This window comes from Colias croceus, chromosome 12, assembly GCF_905220415.1.
Source record: "Colias croceus chromosome 12, ilColCroc2.1".
In the NCBI taxonomy this organism is placed as follows: domain Eukaryota; kingdom Metazoa; phylum Arthropoda; class Insecta; order Lepidoptera; family Pieridae; genus Colias; species Colias croceus.
Genome location: NC_059548.1, coordinates 454,539 through 482,195, shown reverse-complemented (window position 1 = coordinate 482,195; position 27,657 = coordinate 454,539). Strand labels below are relative to the sequence as shown.

Genomic DNA, 27,657 nt, shown 5'->3' with positions numbered 1-27,657 from the left:
TTCGTCTTTGATTACGTCTGAAAAACTGCTCCTAACACAAACACAATATATCTCAAGGCGAATAGCGAATTTAATGTTTAGTGTTTACACATGCGTGTTCGTTATTCCCACGAAAAATGGAAATTCTATCAACAATAGTTTTCGCAGCGCACATGAATTAAGGGCCCTTAGTAGGTGAACACGGCAAAATGGACTGTTTGGAGCTATAATTGAAAATAGGTATTGAAGTTTTTTCGCACTGAAATTTCTAATATGTAATTACAGAACGTATGTGTGATGGGATGACTGTTTCCAAAACACGATTGGAAAAATTTTGCTAAAAGTCCTGAAGTTACCTCTAAAATATCATATAAATGCTCATTACAACCGTATTTTACGATAATAATTCGTATAAAATCACAAATACGGTATTTACCTTCTCGATTTCGTGTCTGTTTTGGATTTAGAAAATATTAAATATTTTCATTCACTTTTTGATAAAAATGTGAATGGCGCTTACGATTTTTAGTTTCGAGCACGTCGATTCCGAACTTAACGCGGACCCCCTCACCGCTTACCTCAGGCCCGAATAACTGAATTTTCGCTGACCGCATAACCCCTTAAGGGATTTTTACACCTTCGGTGATATTAGCAGGGTTTTAGTTATAATTATACACGTGTCACCGGGGATAGTCTTCCCAACAGTGAATTTTTCGAAGCAATTCAGTTGTTTCAGAGCCTATTCAATGAAATCAAGCAAATCTTTCCTCCTTGTAATATGAGTGAAGATTTGTTCCAAGATACCAAGTTTTGAAGTTATTGGGTAAGGTTAAAAATAAAACAAACCAATTAAATTAAAATCATTTATTCTATTATAAAGCGATACAAGCAATAACAATTTAATGGGAATACGTAAATAAAAATGACAAAAAGCAGCTGTTTTACAGCCACAAGTCAAATAATACTGCAGCTCACATTTAAATCTAATTATTTCATATACAAATTTTTATTAAAATACAATGAAATATAAACATGTTTTTGAAGTGAAACTTCTTTAGGTGCGTTGATAGTAAAATTTCAAGGTTGCATCATGGCAATACCGTCACGTCATGGAGTATGGCGAAGATTTTGATATAATTGCCAAAGAAGTTTCACTTCTGACACGTATGCTTGGCACACACGTTTTTTTTATATAAAGGAACAGTCAAAGCAAAAATGTCTACAGATATACGAACAATAACAAGTATGATAAATATACTAGATACCAATCGTTAAAGTCTCCGTATTCTAACCAACTACCTCTGCAACATATACTAATGTGTGTGATTTTTAAAACTTGTTGATAACCATTATGACACCAATTTACAACGGAAACCCAAAAACATTAAGAGGTTTATGAGTACATATATATATGTATAAAAGTTATCAATTTATATCCTGGTTAGATAATTGCCTCAAATTACTTCAGATATTAACCGAATTAATTTAGAGCAGGTTAGAAGATCACGGATGTTAAAAGAGCAACTATGGAGTTTCTTGCCGATTCTTCTCCATAGATACTGCTTTCCGAATCGGTGGTAAATGTTAAAAATAATTATGTAATGACGATTCGAAAGTGCTACTAAATAGTAGTCTAATTGAATAAATGAATGTTTGAGTTTGAGTTTGAGTATGGTCCTGATTAGTCTACTGCTACAAATAACTAGTGAGCGTAAACAATGGATGTGACGCATAAATCATTCACGAATGATTTGCCCGACCTGAATGACCCTGAATAGCGAATAACGAATAGTATAAACGCGGAGTAGCTCCCAAAATCGTCATTCTAGTTTCGGAAGCTTGTCAGCATGGCATTCAACCAAACAATAAAAAATGTTGCTGAGATATTCGAATCGAAATGCGGACAAAAAGATGATGGTCAAATCATTTGCCTAGTGATTGATATTACACTTGGACATGAAAATTTCGCGGGAGCAGAAGTCGTGATGGAGAAACTAGAGCACGTGTAGAGAAAAGTGACAATATTTTTGACGATAACAAGGCAGATGGAGAGATAAAAGCAGCTGTGATTATTCAACACAATAATACCTTTGGTGGTATGTCCACATGATGTGAATCATCTCATTGTAAGAGTGAAAACGCCGATGATGATAATAGAATATTAAGAGTAGATCATGTTAACGGAGATTAAACCAATGCCTCCTCTGGAGATTCTGATAAAAAAATACACAGCTGGCAGGATAATGAAACGGAAATTGAGCCGTTCTCTGGAAAGATTAGCACATGCTTATCAAGATTATAAAAAACACACGGCTAGCTATGATAAAGGAAATCATATGAACAGAAGTGGAGGACAACCCAATATCTCGGAAAATTAGGATGCAAAAACCGCAGCACGGTTAGAGAAAAGTGACAATATGTGTGACGATGACAAGGCAGTTGGAAAGATAGCAGCAGCAGTGGTCATTCAATATATTAATACCTTTGGCGGTAAGACGAGAGGATGTGAATCATCACATTGTAAGAGTGGAAACGCCGACGGTGATAATATAATATTAAGAGATCATGTTAACGGAGATTAAACCAACGCCTCCTCAAGAGATTCAATACCTTCTGATAAAACAGACACGCCTGGGAATAATAAAGAAATAGTAGCTTCAGAAGGGATTCAGCCAACATCACGAAAAGTACTTGCTAATAAAAGAGACACAGCTAGAAAATAAAGGAGATAATGAAACGTGAATTGAGCCGTTGTCTCTTAGGAAAGTTTAACATATTATGTTTATAAAAAAGACAAGGCTGGTGATGATAAAAAAGATCATGCTAAGAAAGTTTAGATGAAAAAATAGCAGCACGGTTAGGAAAAGTGACAATATTTTTGATGATATCAAGGCAATTGGAAAGATGGAAGCAGCGCTCATTCAACATAATAACACCTTTGGTGGTAAGTATACATGATGTGAACCATCTCATCGTAAGAGTGGAAACCCCAACGTGATAATAAATTATTATCAAAGGCAGTAAATCATGTTAAAGAAGATTCAGCCAATATCTCGGAAAGTTTAGCACGTGCAAATTAAAAAAGACATAGCTTACAATAATAACGATTTATCTATATCAAAAGAAATACTGCTCAAAGTGGTGCTCAAGGTTAGATTCCTACTTAGGTCTTCAAAGTTATGTATCGTCCATTACCTATTTTCGAAAAAATATTAAATATGGTCGACCGAATAAGGTTTGAACAGTTACGTCAAACAGTTGTCATTTTTGAAGTTATGCTTCTTTTGGCGCGATGGAGAAAAATAATGAGAGTAAATTTTACGATGCGCGCGCACACCGACACCTAAATTTAACAGCATGAAGTTAGTTCTAGGTGGTATGAAAATTGATATGTTCAAGTTGTATATTCAAGTATTTTCCATACTCCAAAGTATAACTTCTAACGCGTGTACATAAGTACACACACTCTTTTTTTTATCTGTGTTATGTTTAAAAGTGACAAGTCTTGCCTTCGTCTTGGTATCAATAAATAAACAATTACAATTAGCATTTTGTTGTTATTATTGTTCGTAATAGTTCAATCATTCTGAGACACCTTTTCTTCTGAGATATTTCATAATGCTTCCTCACAGATCTATATTTTATACTACAAAATTAATTATCCTTAAAGTTTATTAACTTACAAATATATTGATATTACACTTACAATAAATATATAAATTGTACTAATACATTATTTTTACTACAAAACGTCTACAACTAAAGGTATGAAAAATACAATATTTTTGCCTTCAATAATATTGTAGTTTCAAACTTTCACAGCATTATCATAATTTTTGTCAACTTATACAGAAATGATTTTTCATTCACAATTTTGAAGTGAAACTTCTTTATCGGGGTTGGAAAAAATTTTACCAAGCGTGATTCGACGTATTTCTGTAAACTTGCATAAAATATGTAGTAAATTATTTTTTCTACATATTTTATGAAAAATAAGGTCATAAAGAAGTTTCACTTCTTACGTGTGTACATGCACACATTTTTTTAATTAAGTACATATTAAAAATAATCCATTAATAACTTTATATAAAGCAAACAAATTTGACATTCGAAACTACACCTTATAACGGGGGTACAAAGTCGATATTAAAATATATATTTAGTCGTGTTACGTGTCATATATAATATAAAGTAGAGACAAATAAGTACTTTGGTAATACATCAGATGTTAATACTTTGGTAAATAAAGGAACAATAGAGATTCGTGAAAAAAATACAGTTGGTTATATTATGTGCTTAATATTCATACAAGTATAAGAAAAATATATTATCTACATAACATGTATTCAATTGAGAGTGTTTTGTATGAGAGAAAAGTGTGCTAAATCGTCAAGTTTATTTATATGACTTATAATTTACATATATATTTCAACTTATAAAATGGTAACAATAGCAGATCAGTTTGAAATTTCATAAATAATTATTAATGTTTCATACATTGGCAGTGTTACAACATAAAAATGAGTAAAATGCAAATTTGTACACAGCAATTAAATCTAGAGCCGATGCTGAAAAAAAGTAGATTCTCAATTATTAATTCTTAGTTAAATTTAAGTTATTTAAATTAAAATTTCTAAACTGTCTTTCATACATATTCGAGTATATTTGCATTACATGTCAAAAATTGAATCTATCCATTTTAACGTACATTTTCATCATCATCTCAGCATTTACTGTCATTCAGTAAACTAGATACTAGATACGAAGGATACCACCGTGCTACTGGGGCTGACCACTGGCTCGGTCAGCGCTGACTGTCAGCCGAGCGCGTGGGTCAGCGTGTTGTGCTGTAACAGCGCTGTCTGACTGTCATTGTGCAGGTCAGCGAGTTGGACAGCGTCAATCGTGCGCCGCCTTTCTGAGCTGTGCCACGCGCCGTACGTTATGTATATTAGGAGACCTGGAATGGTAAATTATAATGTTAAATATTATATTAATAAATATTATGACATAGCTATAATTCATATAGGGATTATTTCATACAGGTGTTTGTTAGTTTGCTGGTACTAGTACTGTACTGTAGTCGCAGACTTTGAAAATTCTAACACAAGCGATTCATTCAATTCTTCACATTCTATTCATTCTTTCTAATATATGAGGTATTCTTGCATGAGAGTCAACTAGTTGAAGTTCAAAGTACGAAGTATATTATTTTTATTTTTACTCATTTAATGCCTATTATAGTGTTTCTTATTAATACACATTAATAAATTTTCTTTTAGCTTTTGTTTCCCAAGCCATCCGCTGAAACGTGCCCTTGTTGGCATTTTCAAGTTCAAGATCGTACAATTATTTATATGCAACTTGATTCTTATTAAAACAAATACAAAATTTAATTGAACCTTCAAGTTTGTGCTACTAATGTCTTGTTTTTATTTACATTGCCGACATACAATGGAAAATAGTAAAAAAAACTCAATAATATATTTAAAACTGATCCGAAGATAGTTTAAATGGTAGTAAACAAGTTTAATTAATATTTTCGATTCTCTTTATGTACTACTAGCTTACCGCCCGCGGCTTCGCCCGCTTTGTCTAAAACCTAATAAATTATATACTATAACCTTCCTCTTAAATCACTCTTTCTATTAAAAAAACCGCATCAAAATCCGGTGCGTAGTTTTAAAGATTTAAGCATACAAAGGGACATAGGGACAGAGAAAGTGACTTTGTTTTATACTATTTAGTGATAACGCTTCACATACAGAGATAACAAGTAAAAACATCAACCGTACAAATATTTCACCACGAGTAACAAGTTGCTATACAAATTTAACAACATTATTATTTGTAGAGTCGATTAGAACAAATTTTAATTAAAGCATTTACGCATTTATTTTGTAAACTACGTCAATATATAAAATTTTTAAAAAATGACACGTTTTACGAATTAAAAAGATACTTAATGACTTTAATTAAAAGCGACCAATTCCTTGCATTATATTTTAGCCATATCTCAATAGGGTAATGTCATAATAGCTATTGTTTTCCCATTCTAATCAACCGCAATTCCTTGGTAATTCAACTTTTCAAAAAACAAAAACATATTATTGTCCCTGGATATTTAATTAAAGTCTTTCTATGAGGAACTGTCTCACAATCTAAACCATCCTCCTATATCTATAAAGACCGACCGAAAAAAAAAAACAAAAAAAAATATTTCTGATATAAGCATACAGCTTTTTACAGGAATTTTATTCACCTCTGAAACCAAATGTCAAGTGATCCCACAGGCAAATGTTACTTTAAAATAATAACACTTTCAATACTGTAACTATAACCTTGAGCCGTTTCTCGAATATTATATGGTTTATTTACATGGTTTATTTTTTCAAATTCCTCTTATAAAGGTGAGCTAGTGATCGAACTTTACTATTTTAGTTTAATAAATAAATAACTAAATACGTGTTTACTCCTACAATACCAAGCGCATGAATTAAAATGCGCAGTTTCTTCTGTTTATTGACAAATTTAGCAGTCGCAGTGATTTCGGTGACTGGGTATGGAGAGTACGAATTCGCGAGATCGAGTTTCGAAAGACTTGCGAAAAAATACGGGCACAACCCCGAGGTCTATGAAATAAAGACGATCGACGGATATATTCTCACTCTTTTCCGCTTGCCCGGATCACGTAGTACACCGATCCTTCTCCAGCACGGTATAGTCGACTCGTCCATGACTTGGATTATAAGAGGGAACAACTCTTTGGGCATCAGCCTTGCGAACGCTAAGTACGACGTGTGGTTATCCAACATTAGAGGAAACACTTTGTCACGGAAACACGTATACTTCGATCCAGACAAGGACCCGGCGTTTTGGGACTACAATTTGGACGATTTGGGTACAATCGATTTGGCGGCGATCATTGACAAAATATTATCTGTAACGGGCGCCAAGCGGCTGAACGCCATAGGCCATTCGATGGGCAACACAATCTTTTACATTCTTGGCTCCAGAAAGCCACAATACAACGGTAAAATAAACGTAATGATCGCGCTCGCGCCCGTTTGCTACATGCACGATCTCCAAGAACCGCTCGCATGGCTATTCGAAAATGCCAACAACATAAATACTATATTAGTTGAATCGCATATCCACGAGCTGTTCGGCAGATCGACACCTCCCGGATACTTCATGAAGCTGCTCTGCGTGGACCCCGCCACATCGTATGACGTCTGCTATAAATCAGTACTTTTCCATATAACCGGAGCGAGTGACAATACAGAGATAAATTCAGCTTTCACTCAAACGGCAAGCAGGTATTTTCCCGCCGGTATCTCGAGGAAAGTTCCTTTACATTACTCGCAAATCGGAATTAGGAGGAGGTTCCAACGGTTCGATTACGTCGGAGACAATTCTAAGGTTTACAATGCGAGTGACCCGCCCGAATACAATCTTGGAAGGGTGACAATGAGGTTCGTGTTGGTGGCCGGTCAGAATGACAAACTGTCCACTTTGAAGAATGTAAACTTGCTGAGGAGCCGCCTCCCCAACGTGGTAGACTACATCGTGCATCCGCGCAAGAGATTCAGTCATGTGGACTTCACTTGGGGGAAGAGAACAAAGGAAACGTTGTTTCCATATATTTTCTACGTTTTAAACAAATTTTCCTGTACCTATCCATAAAGATTAAAGAGTTTATAAAATTTGAAAAGGCTGAAATAAATTATGAGCAATACTTTTTGTTTATGTTCAAATGTGTCATAATTATAATTAGTAGATATTTCTCAAAATTTACGACTAAGTCGACCTGGTCCGAGCCGCTGGATCACAGCGCTGGATGCAGGCCGCCGGTGACCAGGCGTGGTCGAAAACCCTGAGAGAGGCCAGTCCAGCAGTGGACGTCCTGCGGCTGACACGACTCGAAAATTTTATATTCTAGCAATTAACAAGATACTTATAGTCTTAAAAGGAATGTTCGAAATTTTAGGTCAGTAGTTACTTATTATTGAAAGCGTAAACATATTGGGCTCAATGTCATGATGAAAAAAAATGAATGAACTACTTCCTCTTGACCGCCTGCAACGTCGAGCCACTCGAATCGTCGGCAAACCCGAGCTAACCGATCGGCTCGATCCATTGGCACTGCGGCGGGACGTTGCATCTCTGTGCGTATTCTACCGCCTGTACAATGGGGAGTGTTCCGAGGAACTTTTTGGCTCAAGTACCATCCGCACCACCTGGATGAGTGGCTATCAACAACTGTGCGTTTTTCACGGCATTTTCTGCCCCGAACAACAAAATTGTGGAACAGCTTGCCTTCTTCGGTGTTTCCATCTACCTACGATATGGATGCCTTCAAAAAAAGAGCCTACGCGTCCCTCAAAGGCCGGCAAAACAATCGCAAAGTTACCTAACGTTGCAATTGCTATGGGCGGCGGTGATCACCCTCATCAGTACCTCTACACCGCCCGCTCCTTTGCCGGTTTTAGTATAAAAAAAAAAGAATTATAATAAAATTAAGAGTAGTTTTGTAATAATAAATAAACAGTATATTATATAATTATAAAAAATAAAGTACCGTTAAGATATTTATTTATGTGTTTCTTTTATATTATATTTTTGTAACAAACGTATTAAATAGTAATTTAATTTAATAACGAGCGCTTTTAACCGACAAGAAAACAAATAAATTCATGTTTAAAAATCATAATCATAAAGAAATTCCAAACTTTACTTTTTAACTTTATTTTTTTTTACTTTCATTTTGCAAAGTCGTTTATGGGTCGTTGTTACTGGTAGTCTATCTCATATTAATAAATTATGCCATGTGTGTATGAAACAAGAGGAAAATTATATTTTTAATAACTTATTATATTTTATACAGGCTGTCCCACTGTTGGTAGTTATACTTAGCTCAAAGGAGGGTATAGTTTTACATACGCTGAGTACGTAAAAAATACTTATAAAATTCTAGACACATTTTTTTTTTCAAATAGAATATAGATGAATACTTAAAACTCTATGTGTACACTGTACAGTGTATACCCATAACAAGCAACCCGCCCAACTTTGCTACGAGCACGTGGGCTATCTTTAAAGATTATGTTTTCATAGACAAAATGCTCACATTAGAGAAGCGGTACATGCCAGCTGCGCGAAGATAAAGAAGAAAACATGAATTTTCAGGAAAAATTTAGCAAAACACTTTGACGTAATTTTGTTGTTAAATTATTATTTTTTACGTGATCAGTGTATGCAAAACTACAAGTCCCTTCGCGCTTAGTATACCGATAGTGGGACACCCTGTATAACCTAGTGCTGAATTTAGACTCATTCAACTCGGTACAGTTGGTGACACACTCATTAACGTCACATAATAGTTAATATTCTTATGGAATTGAATTTTATAATTGCTACAAGTATTTCAATACTGAAATTTATATTAGCATAACAATTGGAAAACTCATCATTATTTTTGAGTATATATTTTTATTTTTATAAACAAGCATCCGCCTTTGACTTCGTCCGCGTGATACGAATGAAAAGAGTTTACGAAAGAAAGGCTTTTAAAACAACGACACAATAATCTAAGATAAACCAATTCGTCGATGATAACTGCATTAAAATTGAAGTTATTTGAGCAGTTTTTTAAGAAAAGATATTTATTCTAAAAAAATATGTTAATATTCATCATATTTCGAAGACCGTGGACGGACTCGATACATTATCGGACGAAATCGGCTCGATAGAAAATAATTGCAAAGATTGGTCTTAAAATCATCATTATATGATTCTATGTCTTTATTTTTTAGACGAACGGGTCTGCAATTTAAAACACGATGTCAACATAGTATTTTCTAGGGTTTAATTTTACGCGAGTTTTATACTATATATAGTATTTATAAATACTCTACATACCAACTACGGAGGAATAGGTGGAGGTAGTTTACAAATAACATTTTTTGAATGACCGTCAAGACGTACAACATCTCAGTCTCCCCGTAACCACGCTCGCTGTAAAGTGTTCGAAACGTCGGGAAAATAATATAATGAATAAATCGCGTTTAAAATTCCTTAAAAAGTCTTTAATTTCTAAACGATGTCAACGTATTCATACCTGAACCTCTAACGAGTCATATTAATTCGCATATGACCCATACTTTTCCTTAAATCACATATTTTTTTTATTATTTTCTTGTACGACCTGGCCCCGCCCAGTAATCTGTCACTGTCTAATTGGATGGGAGTAAACGAGAGCGCAATCACTGTTGGGTCCATAGGTTGGGTCAAACAAAATTTGGTCTTGTCAGCCCCTTAAGTAATGTGTAATAGACAAACAAACGGCGTTCCTGGCTTCTGTTTTTATAAAAAATAATAAACACCTCCTTTATAAGTTTCTCAACGATATATTGTATAAAGCACAAAATACAATATTCCTCTTACATTTTCTTTTATTTATAAACCAGTCAACCCACCCAACTTTGTTTAGTATCTTGTTTACATTTTTTCCAAAACTCCTATTGAGCTTAGCGTGTACAGCCCGTAGCTATCTATTACTTCGATTTTTTTAGTGAAACTTCTTTAGGCGCGTTGAGAGTAAAATTTCAAGGTCACATCATGGCAACACTATCACGTCACGGAGCAAGGCGACGATTTTGGTACCTTTGAATCTTGCCGTTGAAAAACCTTGATGTTTCACTTCTGACACGCGTGCACGGCACACAAGCCTTTTTTTATTCGAGCCACCTGAATCAAGAATATACTTAATCACCAAGATTTTCACCCTCGATTTTCGTGACTAGAGGCACTAACCAGAATTACCGGATGATGCGTGATTATATATTTATATCTGTAAAACATGCTTATGAGAGATAATCACGCATCACATCTAAAAGATTAATTATCGATATTCAAATAGACTGCTCTCCACAAAAAAACTTTTGAATGGTCAAAATACAGACTGAAATGATTTACGAAAAGCACTTTCTAACGAGCAGAGCCGGCAGGAAACTCTGTAGTTGGTAATAGAAAATTAATAAAATCATCCAATTAAAAAAAATACGGATTTCTGTCATGTACAGATTTCACTCATGCATTTAGATAATAAACGGTTCAGCAGGCCGAGACAAATGTCAAAACGCCAAGGAATAGAATACGCTATCGATAGAAATTGACATAAGCGTACGATGTTTTGCCTAAGGATTCGGTCACCCTACCAACGACAATGACGACCACGAACAAAATTTTCAACCAGTCGCAATTAAATAAAATTGTGCAAAACATAATTAAAATGACATTTAAGAATTTCCTGTCGTATTGGTGTTTGGAAACATTTTTTTTGAGATCAATGAATAAACAAACAGGTTTTTCATAGAAACGGAGGCTCCTGGAAAAAATGTATTTAACATTTTTTATAGATAATTAGATGATCTACAATTTTGGTTCAGATGATTGTATGATAAACTTATCGTCTCAGCGAAAATCGCAAAAAAACCCTATTTTTTTATTAATTGACCTCGAATTTTTTTTATTTCCGAGTACTAGAATGACGAGAGATTTAAATATTGATTTTGAACAAATTTCGGCAAGATTGGAATTTTGGTCGTGGTCGTCTTCGTCGTTGGTAGTGTGACCGAACCATTACCAAAATGTCATGAGCTTATGTCAATAATTAGCGTTAGCAGTTTCTATTCCATGGCGTTATGTACGTTTGTCTAAAGGCCCAGTTCAGAAGAGTTATCTCTCACGCGTTTCTCACTGAATGAATTTTTTTCTTAACGGTGCCAGAAAATAGGCTTTTCCTTATTTTGTTCTATTCTAGGTGAAAGGCATTATGCATCATCTACGTCGGTGTTTCTATGTACGAACTGGATGTACCAAATATATTTACTGAAAGAACATATTACAAACCCATACCACATTTTTCTTTTTTTTTTACAAAACAATTATGTTTAGCAATTTTCTGTCATACCTCACAGAATAATTTAATATAACTTGTTGTATCTACATCTCCAAGACAGCGCAAACAGGCCACCGACCACAGCCGCTAGTGGCCAGCGACAGTAACTTGATATATTCTTCTCTATATTTTTTCGCGGACAATTCTGTAGCGAGTGGTCACCACCGGCGTGTGCATACACGTGTACGGTGCGTCTATGCTAAATATATGGAAGAAAAATGTAAACAAGCTGTCGCTAGCTACCAGTAGCTGTGGTCGTGGACCGTCTGCACCGACCCTTCTTAACTTTTAAGCTATCGGATATTTCTACTAAACTGACAACACACGTTTGCACACTGTACTTTATCTTCATTCCAACGCCATCTATTGTAGTTTTTATAAAACTAGAACAGTTGAAGTAAAAATTGAACAAGTGAGAAATTATTACGATATCGTAATGTGTTTGTTTCTTACAACGGTATATTCCCAATAGATCTTTCTCAAAACCATACCGCCATTTTGACGTTAAAGATAACCACCATCGTAAATCTTTATATGTTTATGTATATGTTAGTATTATATCAATCTAGCCTTCATGTCCCTCAACACCAAAAACAATTTAACATAGGAAATTAAAATAAGGAAAAAATTAATTATAATACCATTTTTAGTTTCAGTTTTTTTAAAGAACACTTCAGTGTTATCACTATATTTGCATAAGTGTCAAATGATTATTATTTATAAAATGTTTTGTTCAATAATATGTAAATCTCAACTAAAGAAGAACGATATAAAACCAACTGTTCAAACCAAATTCGATTCAGTTTAAGATCGATCTTACCATTCAAGAAGACACTGTAAAACATAGACAAAGCCAAATGCAAATAACTATGGTTACCGAAAAATGTATCTCCGACAAAACCAAGCCCATTTATCAAATGATTATCATAAGCGCTGTTATAAGCAATGTGGCCACTCTGGATATCATTCCTGATATTATTTCTGATACCATTTCTAATATTATTCAGGATATTATACCTGATAAAACATCTGATACTAAACTCAGTGCACCTGAAATGGCTGCAAAATTCGGCCATCCATCGGAGGAGCATAATGTTACAACAGACGATGGATACATCCTGGCCTTGCACCATCTCCCTGGCAAAGGCATGCCTATTCTCTTGATGCATGGCATAGCAGACACCAGCGAAACTTGGCTGATAAGAGGTAACACGTCGTTGGGAATCACACTCGCAGAAATGGGCCACGACATTTGGATAGGAGATTGTCGAGGCAACAAGTACTCCAGGAGACACGTGTCTTTAGACCCAGACAGCGACGCTGAACAGTTTTGGAACTTCACCTTCACCGAAATCGGCTACTACGACCTTCCTGCATTCATTGATTACGTTCTGCAAGAAACGGGCTATGAGAAGCTGAATGCAATAGGACACTCGCAGGGTACAACAATATTCTTCGTTATGGGTTCAATGAGAACCGAGTATAATGATAAAGTGAACGCTTTAATTGCCTTAGCACCGATAGCATACCTCACAAATGTCCCACAGCCTCTTTCGACAATCATTCCTTTGGCACCGATTATCTACAAAGAGGGGATGAAACTACATCAGTACGAGGTGTTCGGTGACTCTCAAACAGGTAAACTCATACGCTTTACATGTTTGCAGCCAAGTGGCTACATTACGTGCACGTACGGATTTCTTTTCCCAGGGGCCGGTTATGACGCTTCAGAATACGAGTCTTCATTTCACTATAAAATCTTCCAAACGTATCCTGCGAGTACACCTTTACAGGGTCTTTATCATTTCGCACAAGTGAGTTCACGGGATAGTTTCTCGCAGTTTGATTATGGTAAAGAGGAAAATTTGAAACACTATGGTACGGAGTTGCCTCCAGACTTCGATTTGAGCAAAGTGACGATGCCTGTAGCGCTGATATGTGCTAAAAATGATAAGCTGTCGACTTTGGCGGATGTAGCTAAACTGCGACCAGCATTACCAAACGTTATTCAGTACACCGAGTTAGAGAGGGAAGAAACTAATCACATTGACTTCCCGTGGGGAAAAACGAATTACAAATACTTATATCCGACATTATTCGAGGTTATGGATAAATATTTTTAATAACATATTACAAAAAAAAAATGACTCTTATGCATGTCTTTGTCTAATTTTCTTTAAAAATGTGAAATTCCTTTAAATATTTGAGATAATACTGGAATTTGTGTTAAGTAAGCTGTTCACTTAGGATTATAATGATTATAACTGTCCCAGTGACCAAACCCTACCAAAACCGCTTGAGCGATATACATTATTATTTTTTGTAAGCGTCATTTCAAATTATAATACCATTTTAAATAATGCATTAATACTTTGTTCAGGCTGCATTTACGTTTTAACAACGCCTGTGGACGCAATTGATTACTGCGACAGATGTATAGAACATCTGCCCTAAACCCCACATAATGATACGAGAATTTACTTTTGTTGTTTCCCTGCTCGATAAAGCACATCCTTGCGAGGATTTTTTACCAGAACTGTCCTTGTGGGATAACAATTAGTTCTGAAAGCAATACAAATCCCAGTGTATGACGAAGACAGATCTTGCTACACTGCAATTAGAACGAGGTCACGGTAAGCCCCGTGTGCCTTAAGCGATATCCTCCATATATTTCCTTTTTCCATATACATATTTTTTAATCACAGAAGTTCTCTGAACAAACATTTAACATTAGTTTTTATTTTAATACTATGAATATAATAGTGTATTCAAATACAACGCCATCTGTTCTTGTTTTACTACTACAGAAATTTAATTTAATCTTTGACAAATGATAAAAAATTAAGATACAGTAGAAACTCGATAAGTTAAAGTCCAAGGGAAACACAAAATATTTTAAGTTATAGAGGTTTTAAGTTACCAAGGGTCTATTCATTTTTCACTGTTTCTATAGCTTTTAATTTAACAGCGTTGTTAGTTTTCTTATTGGACTCATTTTAAGCCAGGTTTATCACACAGTAAGTAAAGCGATATCTCCAGGACAACGATCAAAAACTTATGATGCAAGTAAGTCGTTGTCATAAAGCTAACCTAAATTTAGTTAATAATATCATAGAAAATATTGCGAAAAATTTAGCTTTTATATTTAATAAGTGTTGTGACTATGGTACATTTCCTAATTTACTAAAGCTTAGTAAAGTTATACCTCTATTTAAGAAGGGCGATCAAGAAGACTGTAACAATTATAGACCTATCTCTATTTTACCAACATTAAGTAAGGTATTCGAGAAGTTAATATTAAACCAACTGAGTAGTCATTTTGCATCTAATGATTTACTGCACACCAAACAGTTTGGTTTCACAAAGGGGCGCTCAACCACAGATGCTGGGGTTGCACTTCTAACACATATATATAAAGCATGGGAAAACTCAAAAAATGCTCTGGGGATATTTTGTGACCTCTCCAAGGCATTTGACTGCGTTGAACATTGTACTTTGTTACGTAAACTTAATCACTATGGAATTAAAGGAAAAGCACAGAACCTCATAGCGTCATACCTGCATGATAGGATACAGACTGTAGTTGTTAATGGAGAACGTTCTAGCGGTGCGTCAATTAACATTGGTGTTCCACAGGGGTCAATTTTAGGTCCCTTCTTGTTCTTGGTATATATCAATGATCTTCCCTATTATTTGCAGGATAGGTGTGAAATAGTTCTGTTTGCAGATGATACCTCATTAATTTTTAATGTGGATAGGCATGACCCAAATGTTGACGAAGTGAACAGTGCTCTTTTACACATATCTGAATGGTTTAATGCCAATAATTTATTATTGAATGCCAAAAAAACCACTTGTGTTGAATTTTTACTTCCTAACGTAAAAAAGTTGAACAGAGATATTACCTTGAACGGGGAGGTATTGCATCCTACTGAGTCTACTGTATTTCTAGGGTTAACATTGGACGAGAAACTACAGTGGGGAGCCCATGTCAACACCGCTGCAGGTAAGCTCAGTTCAGCTGCATATGCAGTCCGAAAAATAAGGCAACTCACCGATGAAGATACGGCTAGACTGGTTTATTTCAGCTACTTTCATAGCATTATGTCCTATGGAATTCTACTGTGGGGCAGGGCTGCAGATATAGAAACTATATTTATCTTACAGAAAAGAGCCATTCGCTCTATATATAATTTACGTGCTCGGGATTCACTAAGAGATCATTTTAAGAATACTGGTATCCTTACTGTACCATCACAGTATATATTTAATAATATTTTGCATGTACACAAAAGCTCCGACTTACACACAAGAGTAGGAGATAGACACGATTATGGCACAAGGAACAGGAATAGAATTGAAATGCCATTTTTCCGATTAGCTAAAGTTAAAAATTCATTTATGGGTCAAGGTATACGCTTTTACAATAGAATTCCTCACAATATTAAAGAGTTTAGTAGTTTTAAATTTAAAACTTATATAAAAAATGTATTAGTTCAGAGAGCGTACTACAGTATTCAGGAATATATGGACGATAAAAACCCATGGAGGGTTGTCGCGTAAAAACCACAAGACAGTTCATTGGCATATTATGTAGTTAGATATAAGTTTCATATATTGTAATATTTACATGATTTTAAAAGAGCAACTATGGAGTTTCTTGCCGATTCTTCTCCATAGATCACTGCTTTCCGAATCGGTGGTAAATGTTAAAATAATTATGTAATGACGATTCGAAAGTGCTACTAAATAGTAGTCTAATTGAATAAATGAATGTTTGAGTTTGAGTTTGAGTTTAACCGCCGCAAAGCTTTGAAGAATTTCTATAAAGCAAACAATAGGTTTACGTTAACAATACATAGTAAACACATGCAAGCAATAAATACCGAAACCTTTTGTTTTGACACTCTTTCAAAATGACTCATATACAAAAATTTTATGTTATAGAGGTAGTAGAACCATTTTTTTAAGTTACTGAGGGCCAATACAGAGATTATTTATTTAAGTTATAGAGGTTGCGTATTTTAAGTTAAAGCGGTTTTGGGCTCTGACGGGAAGGGAACATATTATTTTTTGAAGTTACAGAGGTTTAAGTTATCGAGGTTCTACTGTAATATAAAATTATAAAGATAATGTTGTGGGTTAGTAACCTCAACGGCTAATGTTGTCAATATGGCCAATCAATATCTCGCTAAACTGTAGAGCCATTTTGACGGTAAAAATAGAAAATGTCTCACGTTACATAAGTTATTTATAGAAGTGAAATTTCTTTGACGTATTTCTGTAAAGTTGCATATTATAGTCTGTGCATATAGTATTTTTTTTAAATAAGGTCATAAAGAAGTTTCACTTCTTACGTGTGTACACTAGTACACGCACACATTTTTTTTATTCACTTTTTATATAGGTTGCCTCTTAATTTACACGGATTTTAATATTTACGGATTTTTTATCGATACACATTTTTAACATCGAATATTTTATTTTATGCTTTTTTTACTATTATTCATTTATTTTCTTTCATTTGTTCATTTAATTACATTTAATTTTACAAATTTTATTTACACACTACATATTTAATTTTGCACCAAATCTCGAAACAGTCAGAAATTAATGACGCACATATTATATACCTACTAGCTTACCGCCCGCGGCTTCGCCCGCTTTGTCTAAAACCTAATAAATTATATACTAAAACCTTCCTCTTGAATCACTCTATCTATTAAAAAATAACCGCATCAAAATCCGTTGCGTAGTTTTAAAGATTTAAGCATACAAAGGGACATAGGGACAGAGAAAGCGACTTTGTTTTATACTATGTAGTGATGTAGTGATGTAGTGATGACACGGTAGAACCCCGTTGATTCGAACCTCGATAAGTCAAAAACCTCCAAATCTCGAAAAAATGTTTTGTTCCCTTCCCTTCAAACACCAAAACCTCCATTACTTGAAATCTCTACCCTCTGTTAGTCGAAATAATCACCGAGTCCCTCCAAGCCATTTTGGTAAATATTTTCACTCTATGACTCGAAAAATTAAATTTGACATCTGTATGTCGAACATAGCAACGTTTTATTTTACAACCTTTACAACTTAATCATTAAGAATTTATTACCCCTATTGTTCGAACAAAAATAAGTTACCGACTTTAAGAACGTGCCGACAATGTAAGTACACTATTGTTTCTTAGAAAACATTTAAATTTTAAGGAGTATACGATAATAAATCTACGACTCACGTAAACACGTGTTTGCTGGATTGGTGTCAGGTGTCTACTGTTGATATCCTTTGAAATTTAGCTAAGCAAGTCATTTGTTTTCGACTTAAATACTGTCAGAAGTAGTTTTGTTCTACTACAATACACATCAATTAGTACAACAGAGTGCTGTGAAACGTAAACTTAGGTTGCTTGTCGATAGGAGTAGCGCGAACTGGAGGTAATTGACGTCGTCTCCGAAGTCTCCGATGAAAATAATATCTTATCCACCAATGATCATGCTTATCTCATCAATAATAATAACTTTAACATATTTAAACAGTGTTCTATATTGCTGCGCAGCTGTATGTACAGATGATAAAAGCATTTTATTAAACTTTATCAAATTTAATTTTATTTAACCAATTTCTGTAAAGTTGCATTTAGTAAATTATTTTTTGAAAAAAAAGGTCATCAAGAAGTTTCACTTCTTACGTGTGTACAGTGTACACTAGTACACGCACAAATTTTTTTTGTTAGTTAATTTATGTATTTTTACGAATTATTCATGAATCGCTTATAATTTAGATGTTACTAAAATCGACTAAACTAATTAAACTAACTAATTAAATATGAAGATAATAAGTCATTATCAAACACATTAATCTAACACGCGAGTTTTTAACTGTTGCTTCATTTTAGTGCCATCACTATATATGTTAAAGATCGAATAATTGTGTGGTATAATAAAATATTTCATAGTATACTTTGGATATATTAAGAAATATTAAGATCATAAATACAAAAGTAATTAAAAAATAAAACAAACAAAAAACTTATACAATTTCGGATCGATTATACCATAGAAGAATTCTTATCGCAGTGGAACAAAAATGGTTACCAAAAAAAGTATTTCCGAGAATACGAAACGTATTTATCAAATGCTTATCATAAACGCTGCTATAAGCAATGTGACTACTCTCGATATCATTCCTCGTATATTAACAAATACCGGAAAACTCAGTACTTCGGAAATTGCTGCAAAATTCGGTCATCCAGCGGAGGAACACGTGGTTACAACAGAAGATGGATACATGCTAGCCTTGCACCATCTCCCTGGTAAAGGCATGCCTATACTCTTGATGCATGGTCTACCAAACACCAGCGAGGCTTGGTTGATAAGAGGCAACACTTCGTTGGGAATCACACTCGCAGAAATGGGCCACGACATTTGGATAGGAGATTGTCGAGGCAACAAGTACTCCAGGAGACACGTGTCTTTAGACCCAGATATCGAAGCTGAACAGTTCTGGAACTTCACCTTTACCGAAATCGGTAACTACGACCTGCCTGCATTCATTGATTACGTTCTGCAAGAAACGGGCTATGAGAAGCTGAATGCAATAGGACACTCGCAGGGTACAACAATATTCTTCGTGATGGGTTCAATGAGAACCGAGTATAATGATAAAGTGAACGCTTTAATTGCCTTAGCACCGATAGCATATCTCACAAATGTCCCACAGCCTCTTTCGACAATCATTGCTGCTGCACCCATTATCTATAATGGAGCTATGAAACTACGTCAGTACGAGGTCTTCGGTGACTCTTTATCGGGTAAAACAATACGTTCCCTGTGTTTGAAGCCAGTAATTGGCTACTCTGCATGTGCGTTTGAATTACTTTTCCCAATAAATGGTTATGACGCTGCAGAATACGAGTACTCATTTCACTACGAAGCCTTCCAAACATTTCCAGCAAGCAATCCAATAAAGAATCTTTATCATTTCGCACAAGTGAGTTCACGGGATAGTTTCTCGCATTTTGATTATGGAAAAGAGGAAAATTTGAAACGCTATGGGACGGAGTTGCCTCCAGACTTCGATTTGAGCAAAGTGACATTGCCTGTAGCGCTGATATCCGGTATAAATGATAAGCTGTCGACTTTGGAGGATGTAGCTAAACTGCGACCAGCATTACCAAACGTTATTCAGTACACCGTGGTAGAGAGGAGAAAATGTAATCACAATGATTTTATATGGGGAAGAACGAATTACAAATATTTATATCCGTTAATATTTAATATTATCGAAAAATATTTTTATTGATGTATTAAAAAATACTGATCGTGGACCGCTAGTTTAAAATATAAAGCTATTTTTACAGCCCAATATGAAACTGATTAATTTAAATTAACTTTAAAGATTGTAAACTTAAATTTAGTTTGTTTATGTAGGTATATACTGTATATGTATATATTATATTGTAGTTATATACATATAGTGTTTTATGTATTATGCTTTGTTTTAATTCAGTTTTTTTCTTCTTTTTTTTAAAGTTATTATTGCTAATTGGCTACCTCTCTCACGCGTCCTGCTATAAAATACAGATTTAGTTACGCGCGAATAACGTGCGTAGGGCGTGCGAAGGTTTAGTTATAATTTGTCCTTTGCCTGAAGGTTGCCTGGCAGAGATGGCTTTGAGCCATAAGGCCGCCATTTGTACATTTTAAATGATTTTGTTTTATGTACTTTTATTTTAATATGTTGCACAATAAAGAGTAAATCACTATCACTACATAGTATAAAACAAAGTCGCTTTCTCTGTCCCTATGTCCCTTTGTACGCTTAAATCTTTGAAACTACGCAACGGATTTTGATGCGGTTTTTTTTAATAGATAGAGTGATTCAAGAGGAAGGTTTATATGTATAATAACATCCATTAAATAGTGGAGAAGTACTGTTATTTTTGAGGTTTCTAATGTGATGTCGTAAATAATTTCATTTTTTCCGCATACATTGCAAACGCAGGCTGAACCCTACGAGTTTTATCAAATTAATATACTAAGTATAATTGTACACATTAAAAAGGTCTACAGAAAAGTCCGCGATGGTATATGTCTATCTCTTATGGATAACCCACAATAACTTTTTTTGTCATTTACTTTTTACGACAAATAAGGGCTAATTTTCGAAGCAATTTTAACCAATACAGCATTAATCCTTAACCAATTAAATACCTTGAATACATTGTTCATTTAATAAAGATCTATATGGCCCTTTACACCGTATGATTTAAGTGAATATTTTCGAAGTTATTACAGATTTAAAAATTGCGGGACGTAGCGTTTGCGGTGGTACCGGCCGGCCGCCATTGCACCCGTGCGAAGCCGGGGCGGGTCGCTAGTAAATAAATAAATAAATAAACTTCTGTCTTCCCATATGATATTAGTAGATTTGTTTTTGTATTCTTCTCATAATTTAAGTTAGTGTCTCATATTTTGAATAGTTCGTTTCTTGTTTAGTAATAATTTTATTATATTTTACTTCTACATAATATTCTATAGCTTTCACACGGTAGTTTATATTATTGTTTACCTTAAATATATGTCATATTGTTTCTCTTTCCTCTCGCTCCGGACCTTCGAAGTGATCGGACGTGTCTCGTGTTAAATTAAATTTTTATTTAAAATTCAATAATTCGTTGCGAGTTTTTAATTTAATACTATGAATAATATAATTGTGTATTCAAATACAACGCCATCTGTTGTTGTTTTACTACTACAGAAATTTAATTTAATCTTGGACAAATGATAAAAAATTAAGATAATATAAAATAAAGATAATGTTGTGGGTTAGTAACCTCTACGGCTAATGTTGTCAATATGGCCAATCAATATCTCGCTAAACTATAGTGCCATTTTGACGATAAAAATAGAAAATGTCTCACGTTATATAAGTTATTTATTGTTAGTTAATTTATGTTTTTATTTTTACGAATTATTCATGAATCGCTTATAATTTAGATGTCACTTAAATCGATCCTTTATAACCAAACTAATTAAGGATAGGTAATTGAAATGAAGATAAAAAGTCATTATCAAACACATTAATGAAACACGCGTGTTTTTAACTATTGCTTCATTTTAGTGCCATCACTATATGTGTCGATCGAATAATTGTGTGGTATAATAAAATATTTTATAGAATATTTTGTATAATGATAGTAAGATCACAAATATAAAAGTAATTAATAAATAAAACAAACAAAAACTTATACAGTTTCGGATCGATCTTGCCATAGAAGAAGACATTTTATTATCCTTATAGCAGTGGAACAAAAATGGTTACGAAAAAAAGTATTTCCGAGAAAACGAAACGTATTTATCAAATGCTTATCATAAACGCTGCTATAAGCAATGTGACTACTCTGGATATCATTCCTCGTATATTAACAAATACCAGAAAACTCAGTATTCCAGAAATGGCGGCAAAATTCGGTCATCCAGCGGAGGAACACGTGGTTACAACAGAAGATGGATACATGCTAGCCTTGCATCATCTCCCTGGTAAAGGCATGCCTATACTCTTGATGCATGGTCTACCAGACACCAGCGAGGCTTGGCTGATAAGAGGCAACACGTCGTTGGGAATCACACTCGCAGAAATGGGCCACGACATTTGGATGGGAGATTGTCGAGGCAACAAGTACTCCAGGAGACATGTGTCTTTAGACCCAGATAACGACGCTGAACAGTTCTGGAACTTCACCTTTACCGAAATCGGCTATTACGACCTGCCTGCATTCATTGATTACGTTCTGCAAGAAACGGGCTATGAGAAGCTGAATGCAATCGGACACTCGCAGGGTACAACAATATTCTTCGTGATGGGTTCAATGAGAACCGAGTATAATGATAAAGTGAACGCTTTAATTGCCTTAGCGCCGATAGCATACCTCACAAATATTAAACGACCTCTTTCGACACTCATTGCTGCTGCACCCATTATCTATAATGGAGTTAGGAAACTACATCAGTACGAGGTTTTCGGTGACTCTTTATCGGGTAAAACCTTACGTTCCCTGTGTTTGAAGCCAGTCATTGGCTACCCTACATGCGCGTTTGGATTACTATTCCCAATTACTGGATACGACGCTTCAGAATACGAGTACTCATTTCACTACGAAGCCTTCCAAACATTTCCAGCAAGCACTTCAGTAAAAAATCTTTATCATTACGCACAAGTGAGTTCGCGGGATAGTTTCTCGCAGTTTGATTATGGTAAAGAGGAAAATTTGAAACGCTATGGGACGGAGTTGCCGCCAGACTTCGATTTGAGCAAAGTGACGATGCCTGTAGCGCTGATCTGCGGTAAAAATGATAAGCTGTCGACTTTGGCGGATGTAGCTAAACTGCGACCAGCATTACCAAACGTTATTCAGTACACCGTGTTAGAGAGGAGAAAATGTAATCACAATGATTTTGTATGGGGAAGAACGAATTACAAATATTTATATCCGTTAATATTTAATAGTATCGAAAAATATTTTTAATGGTGTGCATATTAAAGAAATACTAATCGCGGACCGCTAGTTTAAAATAAAGCTATTTTTATGCTTGATTAATTAAATACAACATACCACAATGTTAAAAGTTATAGTGCTGATCAAGCTGGAAGCCGGTCTTTTTTCGTTTTTTTTTTTAAATTTCTCATGAATAAAGCACGAGCCAATTTAATAAAATAGACTCAAACAAACATTTATTTATTCAATTAGACCTCTTCTAGAATCTTTTGAATTATCATATCATATTTTTGACATTTACCACCGATTCGGAAAGATACTGATCTATGGGGAAGAAAGAACCAGCAAGAAACTCCATTATTGCTCTTTTAAAATCAGTCAATATTGCATTTTAATTTTACAAAATAATGATGCTAAAGAACTGTTCTGTGGTTCTTTTGCAACAACTTTCATGATATAATAGGGTCTCTGAAGCAGTACATTTTTTATATAAGATTTAAATGTAGCATTATTCGACTCTTTAATACTTAGAGGAATTCTATTGTAAAAGCGTATACCTTGACCCATAAATGAATTTTTAACTTTTTGTGTCATAACATAGAAATCTAAATAAAAAGACACTAGAAGTTGTAAGCGAGCGTGACCTTGTCGCCACTCAGGTGACTTCCAAGCCACCAGTGCGTTCTTTGCTGTTCAGTTGCTCTCAGTACTTGCGTGTGTAAACATGGTGTGTTTCAGCATTTCCCATTGCGGAAATTCTTCCACAAGTTGTAATTATACTATTATTTTTTGTTAGATATAATGCCGTTTTTCCTTAAAATTACAGAATATTTACAAGTATTACGAGTGTCACCATAGAAATCTAAATAACAATGAATACCACAGTCGACCGTTTTTATTATTATCACGTTAAACACAAATTTCAACCTTATTTGTATGTGTTTAGGTTCAAAGTTATATCTATTGAAAATTAACGCCCTCTGTTGTAGAATAGCCGATTTTTTTCGTATTGGAGCAAAAAGAAACAAAACCTCTCATGTACCTAGGGATGCTATTCTAAAATAAACCGTAAAATCGTGCGTTAGGATACACATTTTAAAGCTGAACTTTATATTTAACTTTTAAGTTAGTTTTCACTAAAATCAAGCTGTCCAATAAAAGGCATAGTTGTACTAATTGTTTGTACTGTTTACATACTAATTATTTGCGACAGTGGTTTTCATACAAATTATGACATTATACCAGTTCTATTGTCTTATTATTTAGATTTCTACGGTCTATCATCTACTCGCAATAGTCACCTTGAAAATATAAAACATATTTTTTGTTGGATTTGTAACAGACTCGATACAGCTGCAGCTGGTGACATGCTCATCAACATAATGTAAACATACTGATGGAATTTGATAAACATTAATGCTGATTTACACAGGGTCAGTAGACAAGTCGCGACTGACTTTAACTGTTTACATAGACTTCAAGCCTCTGTACTGACTTCAAATCTGTTTACACAGGGTTTTTTTTCGGGTCAGCACTGATTTGCCTCGAATTTGTAGTCAGTTACTGACCCTGTGTAAATCAGCACTAACATTAAAATATAGGAATGTCTTATTGTGACATGAGGGCCTGTGTGTTTTGGAAGTGTTCGTAAAGTTGTTGACGGCAACTACTCACGAGGGTACCAGTTGGAAACAGTAGAGCTCCATTTATTTTGCCTGTCTCAGATCATTTTCATCAATATTTTTTTTTTTTTTTGGGAGGATGACCTAAAACTGACAGCGGGACAGCTAGCGAGGGATAGAATCCAGTGGAAGATGTTGGAGGAGGCCTATGCCAAAGGGCACGCTGAACTACGAGATATTTTATGATTACCTAGTGTATAAGATACTTTATGTAATTGTAATTCTTTAGTTCAGAATAAATGGTCTTTTAATTTAAATTTATTTCTAATTTTTTAGAACTCAAATCGATCTAGCTAACCAATTAAAATTAGACAATTCTAATATATAAAAAAAAGTTATTATCTAAAACATTTTAATTATCTTTTTTTTCTCTTTTTTATATACAACACACAATTTAGTGTATTTATCTTATTCGTTTTCACTTCATCGTCATCACAATACTTGTTTAACTATAACTATAAGACAAACTGAAATTCATAATAGAAAAAGTTTTGTGTATTTAACGTTAATTAAATATTATCTACTAAATAGTGCGAAATAAAACCAACTGTACAAACCAAATTTGAAATAGTTTCTGATCGATCTAGCTATTAAAGAAGACATTTCTAATTCTTCTAACAGTGAAACTAAAATGGTTACCGAAAAATGTATAACCGGGAAAACCAAACGCATTTATCAAATGTTTATCATAAGCGCTGTTATAAGCAATGTCATCACTCTGGATATCATTCCTGATATTATTCCTGATACCATTTCTGGTATTATTCAGGATATTATACCTGATATCACATCTGATACTAAACTCAGTACACCTGAAATGGCTGCAAAATTCGGCCATCCATCGGAGGAGCATAATGTTACAACAGAAGATGGATACATCCTGGCTTTGCACCATCTCCCTGGCAAAGGCATGCCTATTCTCTTGATGCATGGCATAGCAGACACCAGCGAAACTTGGCTGATAAGAGGTAACACGTCGTTGGGAATCACACTCGCAGAAATGGGCCACGACATTTGGATAGGAGATTGTCGAGGCAACAAGTACTCCAGGAGACACGTGTCTTTAGACCCAGACAGCGACGCTGAACAGTTTTGGAACTTCACCTTTACCGAAATCGGCTACTACGACCTTCCTGCATTCATTGATTACGTTCTGCAAGAAACGGGCTATGAGAAGCTGAATGCAATCGGACACTCGCAGGGTACAACAATATTCTTCGTTATGGGTTCAATGAGAACCGAGTATAATGATAAAGTGAACGCTTTAATTGCCTTAGCACCGATAGCATACCTCACAAATGTCCCACAGCCTCTTTCGACAATCATTGCTGCTGGACCGATAATCTACGGAGAGGGGATGAAACTAAAACAGTACGAGGTTTTCGGTGACTCCTTAACGGGTAAAACCTTGCGTTCTGTATGTTTGCAGCCTGTGATTGGCTACCCTACGTGTGCGGATGGATTCCTTTTCCCACTAGTTGGTTTTGACCCTTCAGAATATGAGTATTCGTTTCACTATGAACTCTTTCAAACGTTTCCAGCGAGTACACCTTTAAAGGATCTTTATCATTACGCACAAGTGAGCTCGCGGGATAGTTTCTCGCAGTTTGATTATGGTAAAGAAGAAAATTTGAAACGCTATGGGACGGAGTTGCCGCCAGACTTTGATTTGAGCAAAGTGACGATGCCTGTCGCACTGATATGCGCTAAAAATGATAAGCTGTCGACTTTGGCGGATGTAGCTAAACTGCGATCAGCATTACCAAACATAATAAAGTACACCGTGTTAGAGAGGGCATTAACTAGTCATGTTGACCTTACGTGGGGAAGAACTAATTATGAATACCTGTATCCGCAAATATTCGATATTATGGAAAAATATTTTTGATTATTCAATTTAAAAATACTGAGTATGTATTGGTATCATTATATTCTTAAATATGGAAGTCCCTTTTATATTTTTGGTTTCTTAATAATAAGTTTATTGAAATTATTGGATTGAATTTTATGTAAAAATTGGATGTACCTAATCTATAATTAACTTAAATATATGTGCTCATTTGTTCGTACAGTTTTATTCAAACGCCCAAAATTTGCCACAAGATTATAAACGCATGTCATCGCTATCTAGCTCGTTAACCTGATCCAAGCGGCAGTATGTTAAATTGTTGTTTAATTAAGTAATACGACGTCTTTACAACACACGATCGTACAATTTTTTGCCATATACTTGGTATGTAATTTTTTTTTCAAAATAGTATTTCAGAAAAAAAATATCGTCACGACTCGCGACAGAAAATAGTTAGTTTTCTCTACAGGAAATTCCTTATAAAATTCCTGCATACACATCGATGCGGGTGCAATGGCATATAAATTAAACCATCCCTACAATGTAATTTCATTAAAATAAATTGAATACATTTTCCTTCAATCGATCGCATATTATAAAATCGTTAACATTTTATTGTTCTAACGTCGCATATAAATGATTACGTACTAACTGAGCCATCAGTATCACGCTATGGGTACGCACA

The 27,657-nt window shown here is 34.8% G+C and overlaps 2 protein-coding genes across 2 annotated transcripts in view; one reads left to right on the top strand and one right to left on the bottom strand.

The window, feature by feature from the left end:
* Nucleotides 1–3,368: 3,368 nt before the first annotated feature.
* The window catches only part of LOC123695996 (cationic amino acid transporter 2-like), a 43,783-nt gene continuing 19,494 nt past the window's right edge, over nt 3,369–27,657 (bottom strand). Inside the window, exon 14 of the mRNA XM_045641972.1 lies at nt 3,369–4,939. Coding sequence (XP_045497928.1) covers nt 4,797–4,939 — 143 coding nt within the window. The 3' untranslated portion in view covers nt 3,369–4,796. The remainder of the gene's footprint in view (nt 4,940–27,657) is intronic.
* On the top strand, nt 18,829–20,270 carry LOC123695997 (lipase 1-like). Its single transcript, XM_045641974.1, has one exon. It carries the CDS (start codon nt 19,031–19,033, stop codon nt 20,243–20,245), a length of 1,215 nt encoding a protein of 404 aa, XP_045497930.1. The 5' UTR covers nt 18,829–19,030; the 3' UTR covers nt 20,246–20,270.

Bases quoted from the DNA above. Each gene is read 5' to 3' on its own strand.
- LOC123695997 (XM_045641974.1), top strand. From the start codon at position 19,031: ATGGTTACCAAAAAAAGTATTTCCGAGAATACGAAACGTATTTATCAA.